Below are 19,743 nucleotides of genomic sequence, written 5' to 3' on the forward strand. Positions count from 1 at the left end.
CATGAGCCATGGCCACCGGGCCTGCGCGTCTGGAGTCTGTGCTCCACAACGGGAGAGGATGCAACAGTGCGAGGCCTGCGTACCACCAAAAAAAAAAAAAAAGAAAAAAAGAAAGAAAAAAGATGGCCGTACAGATGGCCAAGAAGCACATGAAAAGCTGCTTACCATCACTAATTATTAGAGAAATACAAATCAAAACTACAATGAGGTATCACCTCACACCAGTTAGAATGGGCACCATCAGAAAATCTACAAACAACAAATGCTGGAGAGGGTGTGGAGAAAAGGGAACCTTCTTGCACTGTTGGTGGGAATGTAAATTGATACAGCCACTATGGAGAACAGTATGGAGGTTCCTTAAAAAACTAAAAATAGAATTACCATATGACACAGCAATCCCACTACTGGGCATATACCCTGAGAAAACCATAATTCAATAAGAGTCATGTACCACAATGTTCAATGCAGCTCTATTTACAATAGCCAGGACATGGAAGCAACCTAAACGTCCATCAACAGATGAATGGATAAAGAAGATGTGATACATATATACAATGGAATATTACTCAGCCATAAAAAGGGACGAAATTGGGTCATTTGTAGAGACGTGGATAGATCTAGACTGTCATACAGAGTGAAGTAAGTCAGAAAGAGAAAAACAAATATCATATATTAACGCATATATGTGGAACCTAGAAAAAATGGTAGAGATGAACAGGCTTGCAGGGCAGAAACAGAGACACAGATGTAGAGAACAAACGTATGGACAACTAGGGGGGAAAGTGGTGCAGGGGGTCATGGTGGTGGAATGAATTGGGAGATTGGGACTGACATATATACACTAATATGTATTAAATGGATAACTAATAAGAACCTGCTCTATAAAAAATTTAATAAAATAAAATTCAAAAATTCAAAAATAAATAAAGATGGCATAAATTAATCAAACAAAAAAAAGATGGCCATATTCCCAAAGTAAATCCAACTTATGAGATGATCTATATAAATACTCATCATATTGAACTCATTCTTAAAGACCAATAAGCATTTGATAAGGCTTGATATCCAAAATATACACAAAACTCCTACAACTTAGCAACACAAAAACCCAAACTACCCAATTAAAAAAATGGACAAAGGACTTTAATAAACATTTCTCCAAAGATAAATGGCTGGGAATTCCCTGGTGGTCCAGTGGTTAAGACTTGGCACTGGGCTTCCCTGGTGGCGCAGTGGTTGGGAGTCCGCCTGCCGATGCGGGGGACACGGGTTCGTGCCCCGGAGCGGCTGGGCCTGTGAGCCATGGCCGCTGAGCCTGCGCGTCCGGAGCCTGTGCTCCGCAGCGGGAGAGGCCACAACAGTGAGAGGCCCGTGTAACGCAAAAAAAAAAAAAAAAAAAAAAAAAAGACTTGGCACTTTAACTGCTGAGGCCCAGGTTCGATCCCTGGTCAGGGAACTAAGATCCCACAAGCCATGCAGCATAGCCAAAAAACCAAAAAACATACGCGCACACACACACACGCACACACACACACACACACACACACAACCACATGGCCAAGAAGCACATGAAACGATGCTCAACATCACTAACAGGAAAATGCAAATCAATACCACAATGAGATACCACTTCACACCCATTAGAATATCTATTATCAAAACGGAAAACAAGAGTTCCCAGGATATGGAGAAACTGAAACCCTTGTGCACTGATGGCGGGAACGTAAAATGGTGCAGCCACTGTGGAAAACGGTATAGAAATTCTTCAAAAATACTAAACACAGAATTTCCATATGATCCAACAATTCCACTTCCAGATATATGTCCAAAAGATGTGAAAGATATTTGTACACCAATGTTCACAGCAGCGTTATTCACAATAGCCAAAAGATGGAAGAGACCCAGGAGTCCATCAAAGGATAAAATAAGCAAAATGTTGTATATACATAAAATGGAATATTATTCTGCCTTAAAAACTTTAGGAAGAAAATTTTGACACGTTTACAAGATGGATGAACCTTGATGACACGCTAAGTGAAAAAAGCCAGTCATAAAAGGACACTATCATATAATTTCTCTTATATGAGTGAGGTTCCTAGAGTAGTCAAATTCAGAGACAGAAAGTAGGATGGTATTTGCCACAGGTGGGGGGCGGAGTGGGGAAATAGGGAGTTATTGTTTAATGGATAGGGTTTCAGTTGGGCAAGATAAAAAAGTTCTGAAGATGGACATGATGTTTGCACAACAATGTGAATACACCTAATGCCATAAAACTGCACACTTAAAATGGTTAAAACTGTAAAATTTTTATTACGTGTATTTTACCACAACAAAAATCATTCAAGCAACATCTAAAGATAATTGTTGCCAAACGAACGCAATCTTGGAAAATATTAATGATACATAGGGAAGTCTTCATGAAGTCATGCAAAATGAGGATCAGTTTTTCTCCGAGGAAGATATACTTTTTAAAAGACTAATTCATGCAATGTTTTTCAGAAATAATATGGGAGTAACAGAGGTCAATGTGTTTTTCTTTTACTATTATAGCTTGACAGTTACTCTTAAAGGACACCACCCAACTCTTCTAAGGGAATCACTAGCCAGGACATAAGCTAGTCACATGTCACTAGTTGAACATTATCATACTAATATTTCTGATAGTACATTAATGTACACTGTTTTAAAATTAGTCGTAGGAGTTTGAACTTGGTTAGTATTAAGTTAGTATCCCAAACCCAATCACCCTAGAATGAACTGATAAAACCAATATTTGAACCTTCAAGGCTGAGAGTCTGCGGTTACCACACCAAGGGCACAATCCTTAAAGTCTTTACTCACCTGATGGGTTTTATATAACAATCATGTTCCAAATACTAAAATGGGAAGCAGAATGAAGGCACACGTCACAAAGAGGAAAGGTGAAGAAATGGGAGAAAGGGGAGAGAGAGGTTGTTAAAAGCTATTAGCTAGTATCAGACAAATGCTCCCCAACAAACATCAAGAGAAAAAGTTAATGAAATTAACTCAGCTTTAAGGGATATATGTCCATGAAAGACATTTAACAGATACTTTGTTAAATAGTTTAAACAGTATTTTTAAAAATTCCTATAATGTGCAAGCAAAGATGACTTTTGGTTCTGCATATAAGGAACTTAGAAGTCGCCACTCCATCCTGACAAATGAAAACCTAAGTAAACTGAAAAATCAACAGTTGTTCTTAGATCTGAAAAAGAAGTGAGGTCACAGAGCAATCTGTTGTCCCCCAAACTGGAGAGACAAGCCAGGTGGATACAGAAAACCACAACATGTAAGGGCTGAAACCTGAGGAAACCAGTGCTGGTGTAGGAAACTGTAATTGACAAATTGCTGGAGGTTAGGTATGGACAAATCTGAGTTAAAAACTCCAGGGGAACCCACCAGACATGGGGGAGGAGGGGGGCACCAGACTTTTGTGAGTTTTGCATCCAGGAACTTGATCAGGTTCTCACAGTACATATCAGAGAAAAATCCCTGCCTGCTCCTGGCAAGGTAAGAGGAAAAGGAACCATTTTGAAATAAACCAGACTAGCATGTTCTTAACAAAGCCTGTCCCCATGAGAAACTAGTTAACTAGTTAACCTGTTGGAGTGTTATCAGACTCTTAACTGACTTGGGGGAAGAAATATCCAACTCAAGCCAGTTCTATCCTTCCATGTGGGAGAAGGGAAATCTCTAATTCCAGTCCATTCTAGCTATCCTGTCTCAATCCAAGGGGGGTAGAAAAAAACTGATGACCACTTGTGAAGTTCACTGTTTAGACAAACAGGCTCACTAAAAGACAGACCTAATCACAGGACTATAGAGTGGTTCCTCCTACCACACACACACCACTTTACTGCACTACTAAAGGCCTACTTATGGCACTTGCTTTTACCCAGTATATAATATCCAGCTAGCAAGAAAAATCACAAGGCATACTAAAAGGCAAAACACAGTTTGAAGAGACAGAGCAAGCATCAGAACCAGGAACAGCAGAGATGCTGGAATTACCAGACTGGGAATTTAAAACAACTAGGATTAATGTGCTAAGGACCCTAATGGTAAAGACAGAATACAAGAATAGATGGACAATGTCAGCAGAGAAATGGAAATCTTAAGAACACCCCAAAATTGCCAGAGGTCAAAAATACCATAAGAGAAATAAAGAATGCCTTTGATGGGCTTATTAGATGACTGCACATGACTGAGGAAAGAACCTCAGACCTTGAGGTCTATCAATAGTAACCTCCAAAACTGAAATATAAAGAGAATAAAGACTGAAAAACACTGAACAGAATATCCAAGGACTGTGGGACAACTACAAAAGGTGTACTATAGTCATAACAGGAATGCCAGAAGGAGAAGAAAGGAATAGAATATGTGAAGCAATAAAGACTGAGAATTTCCCCAAAATAATGTCAGACACCAAATTACAGATCCAAAAAGCTCAGAGAACACCAAAAAAGAGAAATGCTGAAAATTCTACTCCCAGGCATATAATTTTCAAACTAAAGAAAATCAAAGATAATGTGCAAGGATTGTGCCCTGGCTATTTTGCAAAGGAGGCCTCTTTCCCCCTTCTCCTTAGTGATATCCCTTCTCCATTTGGTTTAAGAACCTAGCACTTAATACTTCCCAAGTCTCAAGGAAATCTACCAGACTTTAAAAAAATTACTGGCCTTGAAAGTGACTCTTTTAATGCTTAGCAATAAGCCTATCCACTAAGTGAGCTTAAAATAAAAGTTCTGGGGCTTCCCTGGTGGCGCAGTGGTTGAGTCCGCCTGCCGATGCAGGGGACGCGAGTTCATGCCCCGGGCTGGGAGGATCCCACATGCCGTGGAGTGGCTGGGCCCGTGAGCCATGGCCGCTGAGCCTGCGCATCCGGAGCCTGTGCTCCGCAACGGGAGAGGCCACAACAGTGAGAGGCCCGCGTACCGCAAAAAAAAAAAAAAAAAAGTTCTGATATCTGAGTATTTTACAATATAAGACTGGAAAAGGGCAAGCTAAAGAAGGCAGAAGAGACAGAGAAGACTAAGCCCCAGAGGAACAATTACAGGAAACCTGTAATCCCAGAATATAATTATTTATGCCAAGCAAGGCCCAAAGAAATTGCAAATATCTATCTTTAAGGGAAGAAAAAAGTGATGAAGAGACTGGAATCCCTTTGATTCCATAATCATTAAATAAAGTTACTTTGGTTCAGTAACCACATCTAGAAATTGATCCTACAGAAATAAGTCCAGAAGAGAAAAAATTTCAAGAATACATCCACTATTAGATGATTACCTAAAACAGCAAACAAAAATGCAAACATTAAATGTCTAACAATAAGGGTACGGTTAAAAAATAGGAAACTGCCAGTTACTAAAATTAGTATGAATACAATATAATACAGATATTGAGCATTATCATCAATAAATGAAACAATACAATAGTATGACTATTATAAATGATTCTATATAAAAATACTATGAAGTTATAAATAGTTCACAGAGAATGGAAACATAATGGGCTCTAAAAATATGAAAAGATGCTTGACCTCGCCCCTATTATGGGAAAAATATACATTAAAAAATGCAGAGGGCTTCCCTGGTGGCGCAGTGGTTGAGAGTCCACCTGCCGATGCAGGGGACACGGGTTCGTGCCCCGGTTCAGGAAGATCCCACATGCCGCGGAGCGGCTGGGCCCGTGAGCCATGGCCGCTGAGCCTGAGCGTCCAGAGCCTGTGCTCCGCGGCGGGAGAGGCCACAGCAGTGAGAAGCCCGCATACTGGAAAAAAAAAAAACAAAAAAAAAAAAACAAAAAATGCAGAGATCAACGTACATAAGTATGGCAAAGATCTGTAAGTATGACACTACCTTGAGTTAGTAAAATAGGATAACAGGCATTCTGTGTGTTGCTGGTTGGAGGGCAGTGTGGAAAAATGTATCAGAATTACAAAAGTATATAACCTAAGACACAGCAATCAACTTCGAGGAATTTATGTTACAGAAATACTTGGAATATGTGAGAAATGACTATGAATTAAATTATTCAATGCAGCACTGTTAACGCCCCAAAATATAAAACAATGTGCAATCTGAAACTAGAACTGATAAAGCATATTGATTATGATCCATTCAAAGGAATGTTGATACAGCCAAGAAAAAAATGAGGATGCTCTTCATAAAATGATATGAAAAATCAGACTGTATTTTCCAAGATGGCCAGAAGATTTCACACACATTCTTGTGACATGACACTGACATTCTTTCCTCAAATCTGTACAAGCCTGTGATATGAACATAATTGACGCTATCTATGTGAACTTCTGGGAGGTAGGTCATAAAAAGCTACCCAGCCTCTGCCTGGTATTTTGGGGATATTCATGTTTGAACCCAGCCATCATGCTGTGAGGAAACCCAAACCAGGTGGCAAGGCCACATGCAGGTGTTCTGGCTGACAGCCCCAGCTGAGGTCCCAACCAATAGCCAGAATGAGTTGCCAGATGTGTTGAGATGATTCTAGCCCCAGCACTGACTGCCACCCATGACATCAGAAAATCACCTAAGCCCACTCAACCCCCAGAAACAAAAGGGATAATAACTGTTTTAAATGACTAAGCTTTGGGTTCATTTGTTTCTGAGCCGTAGATAACTGGGACAGTATTAAGGTGAAAAATAAAAAGTATACTACAGTAGGTCTGGTATGTTTCAAATTGCATAAAAAGGAGAAAATACACAGATTTAAATATAATAGTAACTTTGCAAGGACAAAGTAACACTACCTCTGGGAAAAAGAACTAAGTGGGTAGAAGACAGGAGGGAGACTTTTCGACGTCAACCATTTGAGATTTGACTTATAAGAACAAATCAATGAAATAATAAAAATGTGATACATGTGGAGGGCATAAAAATGAACACAGTGGTGCTCACTTTGGAACATGAGTGACTTGAATTTTTATTTAAAAATACTTTCACATTATTTTCCTTATATCAATAAATCGATATATAAGGGGCTCTGTACCTGCCAAGTACCACATATTTTATAACAGAATGCTTATGTCATGCATATCCTGACCCTAAACTTTATCAATTCCAGAATACAGGTGGCAATGAAGGAAGATCTGTCATTTTTTTTTTTTTTTTTTTTTTTTTTGCGGTACGTGGGCCTCTCACTGTTGTGGCCTCTCCCGTTGCGGAGCACAGGCTCTGGACGCAAAGGCTCAGCGGCCATGGCTCACGGGCCCAGCCGCTCTGTGCCATGTGGGATCTTCCTGGACCAGGGCATGAACCCGTGTCCCCTGCATCGGCAGGCGGACTTTCAACCACTGCGCCACCAGGGAAGCCCAGAAAGATCTGTCTTTAATCCCAGCTGTCACTTAGTTGCAAAACCTCAGACAAATCACTTTTGTTGCCTCAGTTTCCTCAACTATAAGATCAGTATTTCCTCATATAGCTATGGTAAGGTCCAGATGACACTGTGAGAATGCTGTATAAGCTCTATGACTGCATCATATGACATGTAGCTAACTTAAAAATTACCTTACAAGCTACCCTAAAATTACCCTGTACTTCCCTGAAGTCACATTTTTCTAAAATTTACAAATTACTTATGAATACAATAGATGAGAAAGTTAGGATTGTCTAAGTTCAAGTTCAAGCCCTCTAATATTAAAGGACCCTATGTGTCCAAGATACATTCATATTACACCTCAAATAGAATTGGTATCAACTAAGTGGAAACCCTCTTGGCTCTCGTTCTATGTGAGGATAAATAACTTTTTTTTTTTTTTTATTGGCCGTGCTACATGGCAAGTGGGATCTTAATTCCCCAACTAGGGATCGAACCCACACCACCTGGCTGTGGAAGCAGGAGTCCTAACCACTGAACCACTGAAATCCCTAAGTAACTATTTTTTTAACTGAGAAACGCTGAAGGTGTCTGATCATTAGAGTGATTACAGTCCCATATCATCAAGGTATCTCTTCTTTTGGAATCCAAAGAGTGACTGCTATCTTCAGCTTTGCAAACAGGCTAAAAAACCACGAATGACTGCTCCTCATCCTGCTGTTACCCTTCCTCATCTATATTACCTGGAAAAGAGGGTGAATGTTGTTTACCAGCACTTCCCTCAAATACTGTTTTGCAACACTTGTAAAATTCTAAGGATTATTTCTTATTTTCAAAATCCAATATGTGACTTCACTCTCATCTTGAGGAATTTAGTAATTTGGTAGTTGCAGTTCATGTTTACATCAAAATAGCCAATGATCAAAAATCAAATGCCTCTGGAATTACTCCTGTTGCCCTTCTCACTCTAATACATCCCTATTTGCCACCAAGAGGCCTGGTAACAAAAGGCTCTCAATGATAACTCCAAATGATGAATTAATTCAGCATGCATCGTAAGGAAGACTGCATATAAGTAACCTCAGATTACTATGGTGTAAGACCCAAAAGGTGGAAAGGTTAACTCTGATTTCTAATATTTAGCACAGTGCTAGGAGCTTGGTAAATTTGTTGCGTAAATGAATTTCTGAAAAGCTTGATAATCTTATTTCCCAGTAATAACAGAATAAAAGCAGCAAATTAGTGAATCAACAGAAGTAGTTCACCATACTTAGAGCTAACTGGCAAAATCATTCTACCAAACAGCTTTGAACACTTCAGCAACACCAGAGGGCATCGATGAATTAAGTAAGGGCAAAAACAGACGTTCATGATCCCAAATTGTGGAATAAATTTCAAGAGAAGAAAAGGTTTAACTATACTGATTGCATTGTTTAATGTGGAGGAGAGTACACACTTTAAAAAGTCTGCCCTAAAAGAATCCTTATGTAGCTTACTCTTCTCATTTTATAAATGTGTTAAACAGTGCTGTTTGTAAAAGGAAGCCAGGATTGAAGCTAAGCTTATTGGCTCCTAATTCACAGCAATGCTTCAGTAGCCACATATGATAACATTTTAAACTGGAAAACTGGGGAATAACTGATGTTAAGACTATTAAAATTTTTTAGGTCAGAACTGGTACAAACATATAAAATACCAAATCTTTACCAATTTCTCCTAGTAATACAACCTATCTCAAATACTGAATATGTACTTTCTAGAAGGAATTATTATGCAGAAAGGTAATATTCTTTCAATAAGAACCAAAAGATAAACTCCCACAAATTTTAACTCTCACTAACAGAAAGAATAATGAACATTTCAAAAAGCATTTTTCTCATGAATTGAAAACTATATGCTGGTGGTCTGTCCCTAGGTCTTCTATCCTTTCTCAAAAGTACTTTTAATTGAAAACAATATGCAGATGCAAAAAGGTAAAGGAAGTAAATGCACAGATTACAATTACACAAACAAGTCTTTCTTACAGCTAACAAGTGAAGGGCAATAGTAGAAAGCTTACTACTACAGGAAAAACATGAGTTATTCAGATTAAAATTTTCTAGCTGCTTTTATTTTTCAGTTTAGGAAGCAAATTTAGTATCTACATACATGTCGTATTCTATCTAACTGTGTAATTTCTCTCTCTGAGAAAACTTCCAAAATATCTTAGTTGATGTGGGGAGCAGGCATTTAATGTAACATACATAAATAACTGCTTTTTTGAAAATCAACAAATGGTGGGAGGGTTAAGCAAGAATCTACCATACAGAACTTATAGAAACTTAGTTGTTTATGTTCATGCTATTTATTTGAAGGAATCTGCAAAAACTCCATTTTTGGAAAGGCTCAAATTTAGGAAGTACCTGCTCATAAAGTTTTTTACATCTTATTTGTTCCTATAAATTTTAATAAGAAACTTTATCTTCCAAGAGGAGAAAATCTGGACATAAAATTCTTTAACACTGTCAAATCCTAAATTGAATGCTCTGCACTAGGTGGAAAAGTCACGGTTCTAAAATAATGTCATGTCATGACAATACAACAAAAATATCAACAGTGATAAAAATGACTCAGCAAAAAGTAATGGTGGTGATGGTAATAGCTAATATTTAATAAGCATTTTACTCAATGCTAGGCATTGTGCCAAGAAATGTATATGCACTTTCATTTAATCCTTACCAAAAACCTCAAGTTAGGTACTATTATTTCCATTTCATATAAGACGCAAATAAAGCTGGGTATGACTTGCCTCAAATGATACGTGGTATGTGCTGGAGCTAGAATTTTAAATCAAACAATGTGGATATAGAGCCGCTCGCCACCCCTTTCTTAATCACAATGCTCGACTCTTAAGAAGGTCCTGGTTGTAAATTGATAAGGTAAGGTAAGAGACTGTTAATAATAACTTTGAAACCAACCTTGTTTTTCTTAATTTTAATAATTTTTCCCCCAGATGTTTTTGAATCTGAATAGAAAAACAAGTCCTGGTAGCCCCTTAGAGGAAACTGGACGGATGTTAAATATAGAATAAACTTTGTTCTTCCAGTAAAAACAACCCTGAAATAATTATTTTAGACACTCTACTTAGGGTTAATAACTGCTGAAAATAGCTTAAAAAAGAAGGCACTTATTTCTTTAATTTCGTGTATAACCAGTCCTTGATTATTTGTGGCAATAAAAGGGAGCAGCATCAGTACAGATAACTGAAAACTATGGATATTCTAACTCCCGTAAGTAAAGACAAGGCAGGGTATCCTTGATGGAACAGAGAAGGAGCCATGCTCTCTTAAAGAGGCCTAGCAGGTTAACAGGAAGGGGTTCCCATACAAAGAAATAACAGGTTAATACGTAATATAACTAAGTACATAATACCTGAAATTCTCAAACTGGAGGAGTTAGATGAACAGTAAGTTTTTAAAAAATCCTACAGTTTAAAAAAAAAGAAAAGCAATTATTCCATTTGTGGGAGAACTTTAATATGTAGTGTGAATGTAATACTGGCTCCTCAGAACACAGAAAGCAGGGGTTCTCAAACTTTGGCATGTACTAGAATCACGTGGAAGACTTGTTAAAACTTAAGATAAATCTTTAGGTGTTCAAGGTGTTAAATGAAAGATGGCCAGTCCAAACATCCAACAAGTATTTACTGAAGAGCTATGCGCCTCCAGATGAAATAGCAAGAAGGATGACAACCCTCTGAGCCTAATGCTCCCTGCTAATCTTATGGGCTAGTCTTAGACAAACAATGGGAACGTAAACGTCATGCAGACTTTAAACCCCTACAAATAAGCTAGAACTCCCCAAAGCGCTAAAGCCACCACCTAACTACCTATCTCATTATGAGTGCTATAGAGCCAAGGGGCAGGGGTGTGGGGTATTGTGAGACAACATGGATTCTTAAATCAAGCTATCGTGTTTAGGAAGAACCACATAAACTAAAGAAACCTTGATGTTCTTGATGAATATAAGGTTCTAGAATACACAAATTCAAGAGTGCAGTATATGATTTCCACCTTACAACACAACCAGAGATTAAAATTTTAAGTGAGCTCTTCAGACTGCAACTAATGTTATTAAACATCAACAGTTAAGTGAAAAATAAAGAACAGATGAAATGTAAAACATCTGGCCAGGTTCATTTTTAGATAGCTCTTACCACACATCAGCCAAAACAAAAAGACATATTACCTACGAGTTATAGACCTTAAATAGCTCACACCTTGAGATCCTTAAATGCTTAGATTCTACTCTAGTCCTTAAGGGTGAAGAGCTGCTAGCAAAAAGCATAAAAAAAACAGTGCTCAATTGTAGGCAAGTTAAACCAATACGCCTTACACCTTAAACTTACACAATATTATGTCAGTTATCTCTCAAAAACAAAAAAACCAGGGCTCACAGCTGTAATCATAATGGCACTGTCATACCTCCTAAGGATATTAATATGTGGTCAACATAGTGGAAAGGTATCCAGCCAGTAACCATTAACATAGAAATTGGGATGTAAAGTCCTTCTAAAGTTGGTTTAAAAAGCCAGCTCAATCTGTACTCATAGAAAATATTAAGGAAGTTTTATGTGTTAGAATGAAAACCTTTTGACAATTTCATTAATGAAATGTAGACAATCTAATTGGTATTAAATGAAAGTGGAGATTATATATATATATATATATATATATATATATATATATATATACACACACACACTCCCATACACACATATCAGAGAATATGTATATTTATGTTGATGAACTGATAAGGGGTTAAATTTCTCTTTTAAATGTCCTTCCTTAGATGTCATTAGGAAAAAATACATTTCGAAGACAATTGGGAGTAACCAAAACAAAAACAAGGTTCTAGTTTTAGGCGACATTTCCCAGGAGTTAAGTTCTTTACTACAGTACTTCAGTGTTTTTGTTATTTTAATATGCACTGTGAAGGGGGGCAGGGTTAGCACATAGCCAAGTCCCAAACATATCGGCCCAGGTATTTTGCCTACGATGCATATGTACTTTGGAAAATGCTGCAACTGACAATCACTTGCCAAAAAGCAGTTATAATGACTAACTTTTTGCACCAGTTTAAGGTGGGTGGACATAACCTCAAACTCTTTAAAACTCTTCCTACCACGTGGGCTAGTTAACTTTGGCCCAATTTGCTTTCTGGAGGAGGCTAAAGCTTGAGAGGTAATACTTCATTATTAAATCATACGTATACATATTTTTATATTTCATTATTAAACGGTATACACACACACAAATGTATTCACAAAGAAACCACAAAGAACGTGTGATACACTTCATTAAAGTTTTTTAAAATACCAAGATTTCTGAATCAAAATAAAAGCTGCATGGTATGGACTATACTTTTGATGCTCATCCATTATAAAAACCATAAAATACTAAAATGGGATCACACTGTAACATGATATACAAATGGAGGGGGCTGACAATCACTGTTATACTGCTGAGTCTACTGAAGTGGAAATACCACTTATCTACCACATTTCTTGTACGTAGGGAAAAGCCAGGAGATACTAGAGTTCTGTAATTTATCTTATTGGGAGGATCTGAAACTACAAATAAAATTCTCAAGTGTACTTACTTGAGAACACATACTCAATGCATAGCATAAAGTTATGCTCCTGAAAGACGGACTCCAAGAAGTTGCTACATGCCAATGGGTATCTGCCTTACATATTTCAAAAGTAAGACTTTAAAACGTATAAAATACCTGGAAAAAATATGGTACTGCTTAGTTACACACCCCTTGCAAAATACCACGAATCTTAAAGCTGTCCACACAGTACCTAATTCAAAAGCTTCATTTGGCAGATGAAACTGACGCCCAAAAAAGGCTGTTTTGCCCTGCTGCTATATACAGTTGTGGATTTCTCTGATGAGGTTCAATTATCTAATTTCTTGTCTTCTATTCACAGCAATGGTCTGTTAGTTGTCTCCTCTTTGTCCTGTATCTTACCGTCCCCTTGCCTCAGTCTTACCAAAAACACTGTAAGCAGTGCTTACTCTACCTCTTTCCCCTCTCCTTCCATCTTTCTCTCCAGGTCCCATTTCCCTTTCATGCCCCTCTTCATTAATCACTCACTTTTTCTCTTCCCTCAGTTATTTAGAATTAGAATTTTAATGTTAACTCTTTTACTATTTACTTTTACTATTTTCACTATTCATTCTAAAGCCAATATAATTCAGCACAAACATGTATTAACTTGAAGAAGCTTCTAATCATTATCAAGAAAGATATCAATCAAATCTTATACTTGGGGACACTGATTCCACTCATGTTTGCATCTGTGTTTTAGCTTCCATATAACCATCTTGGGGATAACCAGTAAATCGAAATATTAAACAACATTACCTTAACAAAAACCAAGTTATAAAGCTTGAGCCTGCTGCTCAGCTCTTCACTCTGTGACCTACTCAGTACCCATCATCATACAATCAGAACAGCAAAATCTTATTTGTCAACGTATGATTCAATTAAATGAAGAAGGGATAAAAGAAAATCTTACCCCCAATGGTACTCTCTTGAAATTCATGAAATTGGCCCTTCACAAAACGAAGCACCAGGCTCGATTTGCCAACAGCAGACTCTCCCAGAAGTACTAATTTGAACTGGCATATTTTATTTCCAGTATTTGGCCCATTGGGTCTTGTTGCTCCTCTATTAGCCATGTCCAAATTTGAAAGAAGTCCCTAATTTCAGTCTCTTAAATGAACTTCCAGGATGCAAGGTGTCAATTTTTTTCTTTCTGGAGGTAGAGAAACCTGTAAAAAAAAAAAAATGAAGTAAGTATACAAATCAGCAAAACAAAGCAAATCTACTATTAATCACTTTGGTAAATTCTGCCTGTAACACATTATTGCATGACAATTATAACCTCTAATAGACACTGAGTGTCATTTAGTTTAATTCACTACCTTTGTCAGTACTGTAAAGGCATGAGATTTGAGCCTAAAATCATGCTGTAATCAAGGCTTTTAAAACATTTTAAAGCTAACCTTTATCAAAGACTCAATTTTGTGCCAGCTGGTTTTAAGTACTTAACACAGCCACTCAACAATCCTATAAAGTTGACTATTACAATCCTCAAAAATGAGGAAAACAGGCACAGAGAGGTTAAGTAACTTGAGGTCACACAGTTACTGTGACAGAGCTTCAACAGAACTGAGTTTCAAACCCTGGCAACCTGAAAGGTGACTCAAGTACTTAGGTTAAAACAGTTTTGAGTAAAATTAAGTTAATAAGTGGAAAGCTCTTAGAATAGATCTTAGAACACAGTAACAGCTCAATAAATGTTGGCCATTATTATTTGAAGGCTTCTGTTAAACAGTACATGTTTTTTGTTTATTTAACGGTAGTTTTGGAGCAACAAATATATTAAGTAGGTGGTGTGTCTGGTGCCTAAAAGACTTAAAACTGTTTTCTGATGTGCTCAAGTACATCAGACGTGGAACTGTTAACTGTGGTTCTCTATGTGGTGAGTGAATTAGTGTCTTATTTAGTTATACTTTTCTGTAGTTCTGGAGCTAACAAATGTGTCGTTACTTTCTATTTAACACATTTAGAAAAAACTAGCCTGAAGGGCAACTTCTATGTCTTCTACTATTATCTAAGAACGCTAATTTTCAATCTCAAAGAATTAGGGAACTTTCAAAGAACTCTTTTCCAATCTATTCACAAATCAATCATAATAGTTTTCCTCTATCTTTAATCAAAACCTGATCATGTGCTAATAACATTAAATCTGATGATTCCCCTTCTCAAATCACTGTTCTATTTCATTTAGGTACCTAATAAGATATTTGCCTTACCCATGAAATTAGTTTATACAAGAATCCCTCTTGACCACGAACTCATTAATAAACACATCCATGAGACCTTACATTCATGGCAATAAAATTACCTCTGCCTTACCTAAACAGCAGCTTTGAAGAGTCCTTACCTTTTAGTAATACGTATTGAAATGATGACAAATGAAATAATAGGTCTGAGTTGCTTCCAAACAATGGGGGCGTAAATAAAACAAGACTGGCCATAAAATAACTGAAGCTAGGGTGATGGGTTCATTATACTATTCTTCCTACTTCTGTACATTTAAAAATTTTTCTGTAATAAAAAAATGCTCCAACCCCACATCCACCCTCCTACCACCCCAAAAACATATCAGATTTGGGGATCTAATCCTGGCTAGCTATACCAATTTCTGCTGGAGCAAGTGCTTTCATTTCAAAGCCTCTATTTCCATTATACCTAACTTTCATAACTGCTGTGGGAAGTAAACAAGAGGCTATATATGTAAAAAGTTTCTAATACAGTGGTCAACACACAGCAGGGATTTAAAATTGGCAATTAAAGTGCCCCTTTGATGAAATAATGACCAAGTATCAAAAGAAAGTCAGGTAGACTGAAAATGCACCAACACACCTTCAGATAGTACATACGATAGCAACTAAAACACTTCCCAGCTGTCTGATTACCTACAAAACAGCAAACTGAATTACTCATCAAGGACAACATGCTCCGAATTTCCACAGTCCTCCTCCCAAAACTGCACGGAAAACATCAGATGCCCATTAAAAAAGATTATGATTTAGCTTTGTCTTTTAAGGTTTAAAGCCTTGCATTATAGTTCCCTCCAAGGATCTCAAACAAAACATAACTAAATCTAATTATAAATATACAGTTAGCATAACATTAAGGTTAAAAGTTACATTTTGTAATAGCTGCATTCACTACTTAAACTTTTGTTTCACAAAAGCACAAGATTTTGCACAAAGTACATTTTAAATCTTTTGAAAACACCTGGCATTCTAGAATTAAAGTCCTCCTGGGTGCTCTTTGATGAAAACTAACAGCAGCTTACATTTCTGGGTACTTATTTTGTGCCAAGCACCATCCTATGAATTAGGCTCACAGCAACCCTACGAGCTCTTTTTATTATCCCCATTTTACACTAAGAATAAAGTTTCTGAGCTGTCCTGAATTACTGCAGTGGTGTCCATGTGGGTTTTTTCCCTACTAGTTATGTGAAAGGCAATTGACTGGACACTTAGGCACCACTTCAGCAAAAAACAAAAACCAAATATGTGAATTATGACGTTCAGAGCTTGAAAAAGTCTGAGTCTCAGGAGGATAACCAGCTTCCAGGGAGGCGAACAACAGAGCACGTTTAAAGGGCTCTACCCACTGAGTGTGTTCAGCGACCTAGTTGTGCCGAGTTGTTTAAGGCTGCGGTTCACCACCTTCCAACGATGAGACAAGAGTCCCTAGACAGCCCGGCTTCCCGAGCCGCCTCCTCCCTCCATTACCCGGCTCAGGGAGTCGGGGGGTAGGCGGAGCTCCCCAAATTCACACCTGCTGGAAGCCCCAGTTCCTCCTCCGAGAGCACCTGAGCAACTGACACCCAGCTCCGATCGCCCGAGCAGGCAGGCTCCGCCAGGCCCCTGGGCCGTCTCTCCCATCCTCCTCCCCGGCATCCGGCCTGCTTCTGGCCGGAGACCACCCCCCCCAACTCCGGGCTGCCAGGACGGAGCAGGCGGAACCGCGGCCTCCGGCCCTCTCGCGCGGCGCCATCTTGAGAAGGGAACAGGGTGACACCCGTCGCTCCCTCGGCCGGTCCCCAAATCCTGGCCTCCGGAGCCCCTCGAAGGATGAGTCACCAGGGCCGGCGGGTCGAGACGCCGGGTTCGGCCCATCTCCAGTCTCGGGCCCCGACGCGCGAGAGGGAAGGGCGGAGGACTCCGCGCCGGCAGGGCCCGCGGACCACCCGGGGTCCCGACCCGCTCCGCGCAGGCGGAGGGCCGGCTCGGTTACCTGAGTCCGCAGCTCGCGGGGCCGCGGCGCCGAAGCTTCCGGCTGCAGGTCCCAGGCGGAGCCCGAGAGGAGGCTGAGGCGGCGGTGGTGGCGCGTCTCCTCGTCTCGCCGCTCCCCTCAGACTGGACGGTGCGGGGCTCGTGCCGCGGTGCCGCCCCCGTCGGTCTCCGTCTCCGCCTCTCGCCGCTCCGCCTTCCTCTTTGCTTTCTCCTCCTCCGCCGCCGCCGGCGCTCGAGTTCCCACTAAATCTTCCTCCTCCTCCCTCCTCCCCTCAGGCCGGCCGCCGGCTCCTTCGCTAACCAAAACACAAACACTCCAGTCCCAGCGCGGTAGCCACTTCCGCCGCCCGGCGCCGGCCTCGCCGCCACGTCGCCGCACGTCGCGGACTACGCCCCTTCGTCACTTCCGGTCGTTCCCCGTCCGCCCGTTCCATCCGCTCCCCCGCCCCCTCTCAGAGCCTTAAGAGTCCGGGCTGGGCCGCGGGGCGGGGCGGCCGCGTCACGTGACCCCAGCGAGCCGCGGGGTCGGCTACGGCCGCGGGCCGCCTCCCCTTACCCGCTTCCCCGGGGCGCGCGCGGCCCCGCCCCCGTCGGCGCCATTGTTATCTGGGCGGCGGTCGGTGGCTCCCCATGGCCGAGGGCGGGGACGGGGCGGGGGCACTCCTTGGCCGGCCTGCTCTAGGGGGAGCCCAGGAGAGCTTGGGTTTGTTACTCCCAGGCGGTGTGGGGCGGCGAAGTTTTCTCTGTGAATATTAGCTGCCAGTTCCCCTTCCCCTACCTCTGCAACACCCCAACAATGCCAGCTCGGCTCAGGGGCTTTTCTGTGGGGGCTTTTCTAGCACAAGAGAGCCTTCGAACACGTCCCTAGGGATGGGTGGATAGGTAAGGGGCGTTGACTCCAGGGAGGAGGATGCGATCCTCCCCCGACCCCCGAAAGTTGTCTTTAGGCGGGGACGTTTTCAATAACAACTTGCTTTTCTTGAGAGCCTACCTGTTTTGGGTGCGAAGGGGCAAGTTATAAAATAATAGGTAGCTTTTATAAAGAATTTCCCGTCGCGGTTTACTGCACTAAACGCTTTACAGGAATTATCCCATTTTCTTCCTACGCTATGAGGCTCTCGCTCTGAAACTAGCTCTATCGTCCGCCTCCCTCTACATTGGAATATTACCTACCCAAAGTGGTCCTCGCCGCTGTCTAGCACAGCGGCTGGCAGCCGGGAGTCTTCAGTCGTGGCTGTGGTATTCACGAATGTGCCGTGCCTGTTTTACAGGTAAAGAATTTGAGGCACAGAGATTGTGTAACTTGTCCAAAATCACCGCGGAGTACGTGATGAAATTGTGTTCTAACCTGCAGGCTGGCTCCAGAATCTGAGTTCTTAAGCACAGTTCCAGTAAAAGAACCCAAGACATTCATTAGCCTCCATTGCAGACCTACTTAAGGCAAGCTGTTTTGGCTCCATCTCACACAACAGTCCCTGGCTGGGCATCTGAAACAAAACAAAACAAAATTCCTTTCGGAATTTGGGAGAATGTTAAATCGATTTTTCCTCAGGATGAGGGTTGCTTTTTCAGTTTGCTGTTTACTATTTATAGCCCTGCCGTGTGGCCGTCAGTATTGATCGTCTAGATGTGTACTTGGCCTAAGGTATCCTGTCGGTGCTCAGTCAATATTTTGCAAAGAAGGTGATTTGAACCCTTGAACAGCCAGCCTTTCAGATCAACCTCCCAGTTACCCCAAGAACATTATGTGTCATGTGCAAACGGTGTCTGTGGCACTTTATCCCAAGGGGTGGTTCCAATATGGTATGTTAGTCATGGTGATACCTCTCGGACAATCCCAGGAATAATCAGGAAATAGGATATGTCATATCAGTTTTGGCATGTCAACAGTATGCCCCAAACCAAACCTATTCCATCCCAAACGTGCTTCTGCTTGGCGACTGGTATTAACAGCCTCCCAGTCACCTAGACTTGAAAGAGCAGAATCATCTTCAGCTCTTCGTTGTCCCATTCTGTCACCCAAAATTCTCTAATCCCAAATCTAAGCTCTAATCCCAAAGCCTGGGCCATGGTAGTATTTGTACAAGCTGAAATTAATGCACACTCCTGCCTTTTCAACCCATTCTTTACACTTTGGCCAGTCACTCTCCTACTCAAAAATATGCAATTGCTAAATAGAGTACAAAGTTCTTCAACTCTGGTCCCAACCCATGTTTCTTTCATTCTGTTTCTAAAGCCTCCCTCTCCCCAAACTCTTGCCTTGTGACCTAATCATACCAGTCTACTCTGTGTTCCCAGAGTGTCGCCTGTGTGTTTCCATCTTGGCATCTTTGATCACTTTGTTCTCTGCACCTTGGAATACCACTGCCTCTCATCACTGCAGGTCTCACCTTGGCCAGGATGCCAACTCCTCTGGATGGCATCTGAGGCTACTTCTACTGGATTTAGTGATCTTTTTCCTGTAGTTTCATGATACTTTACTGTCTGTAATAGTTCTAATATGTATCTGCCTTATTTTACA

General features: G+C 40.6%; 1 protein-coding gene across 3 annotated transcripts in view; it reads right to left on the reverse strand.

The window, feature by feature from the left end:
• RAB5A (RAB5A, member RAS oncogene family) overlaps positions 1-17,660 on the reverse strand; it is a 38,726-nt gene extending 21,066 nt beyond the window's left edge. The window contains exons 1-2 of one of the 3 annotated variants that reach the window (XM_032630651.1): positions 17,224-17,660; positions 13,919-14,174 (exon numbers count right to left, since the gene is read on the reverse strand). In XM_032630651.1, the coding sequence (XP_032486542.1) occupies positions 13,919-14,081 (163 nt within the window). In that variant the 5' untranslated portion in view covers positions 14,082-14,174; positions 17,224-17,660. Of the gene's footprint in view, positions 1-13,918; positions 14,175-16,764; positions 16,856-17,223 lie in introns of those variants that run through there. The other 2 variants (XM_032630649.1, XM_032630650.1) reach the window with 2 other exon arrangements.
• Positions 17,661-19,743: the final 2,083 nt, after the last annotated feature.

This window comes from Phocoena sinus, chromosome 4, assembly GCF_008692025.1.
Source record: "Phocoena sinus isolate mPhoSin1 chromosome 4, mPhoSin1.pri, whole genome shotgun sequence".
Taxonomy (NCBI): Eukaryota; Metazoa; Chordata; class Mammalia; order Artiodactyla; family Phocoenidae; genus Phocoena; species Phocoena sinus.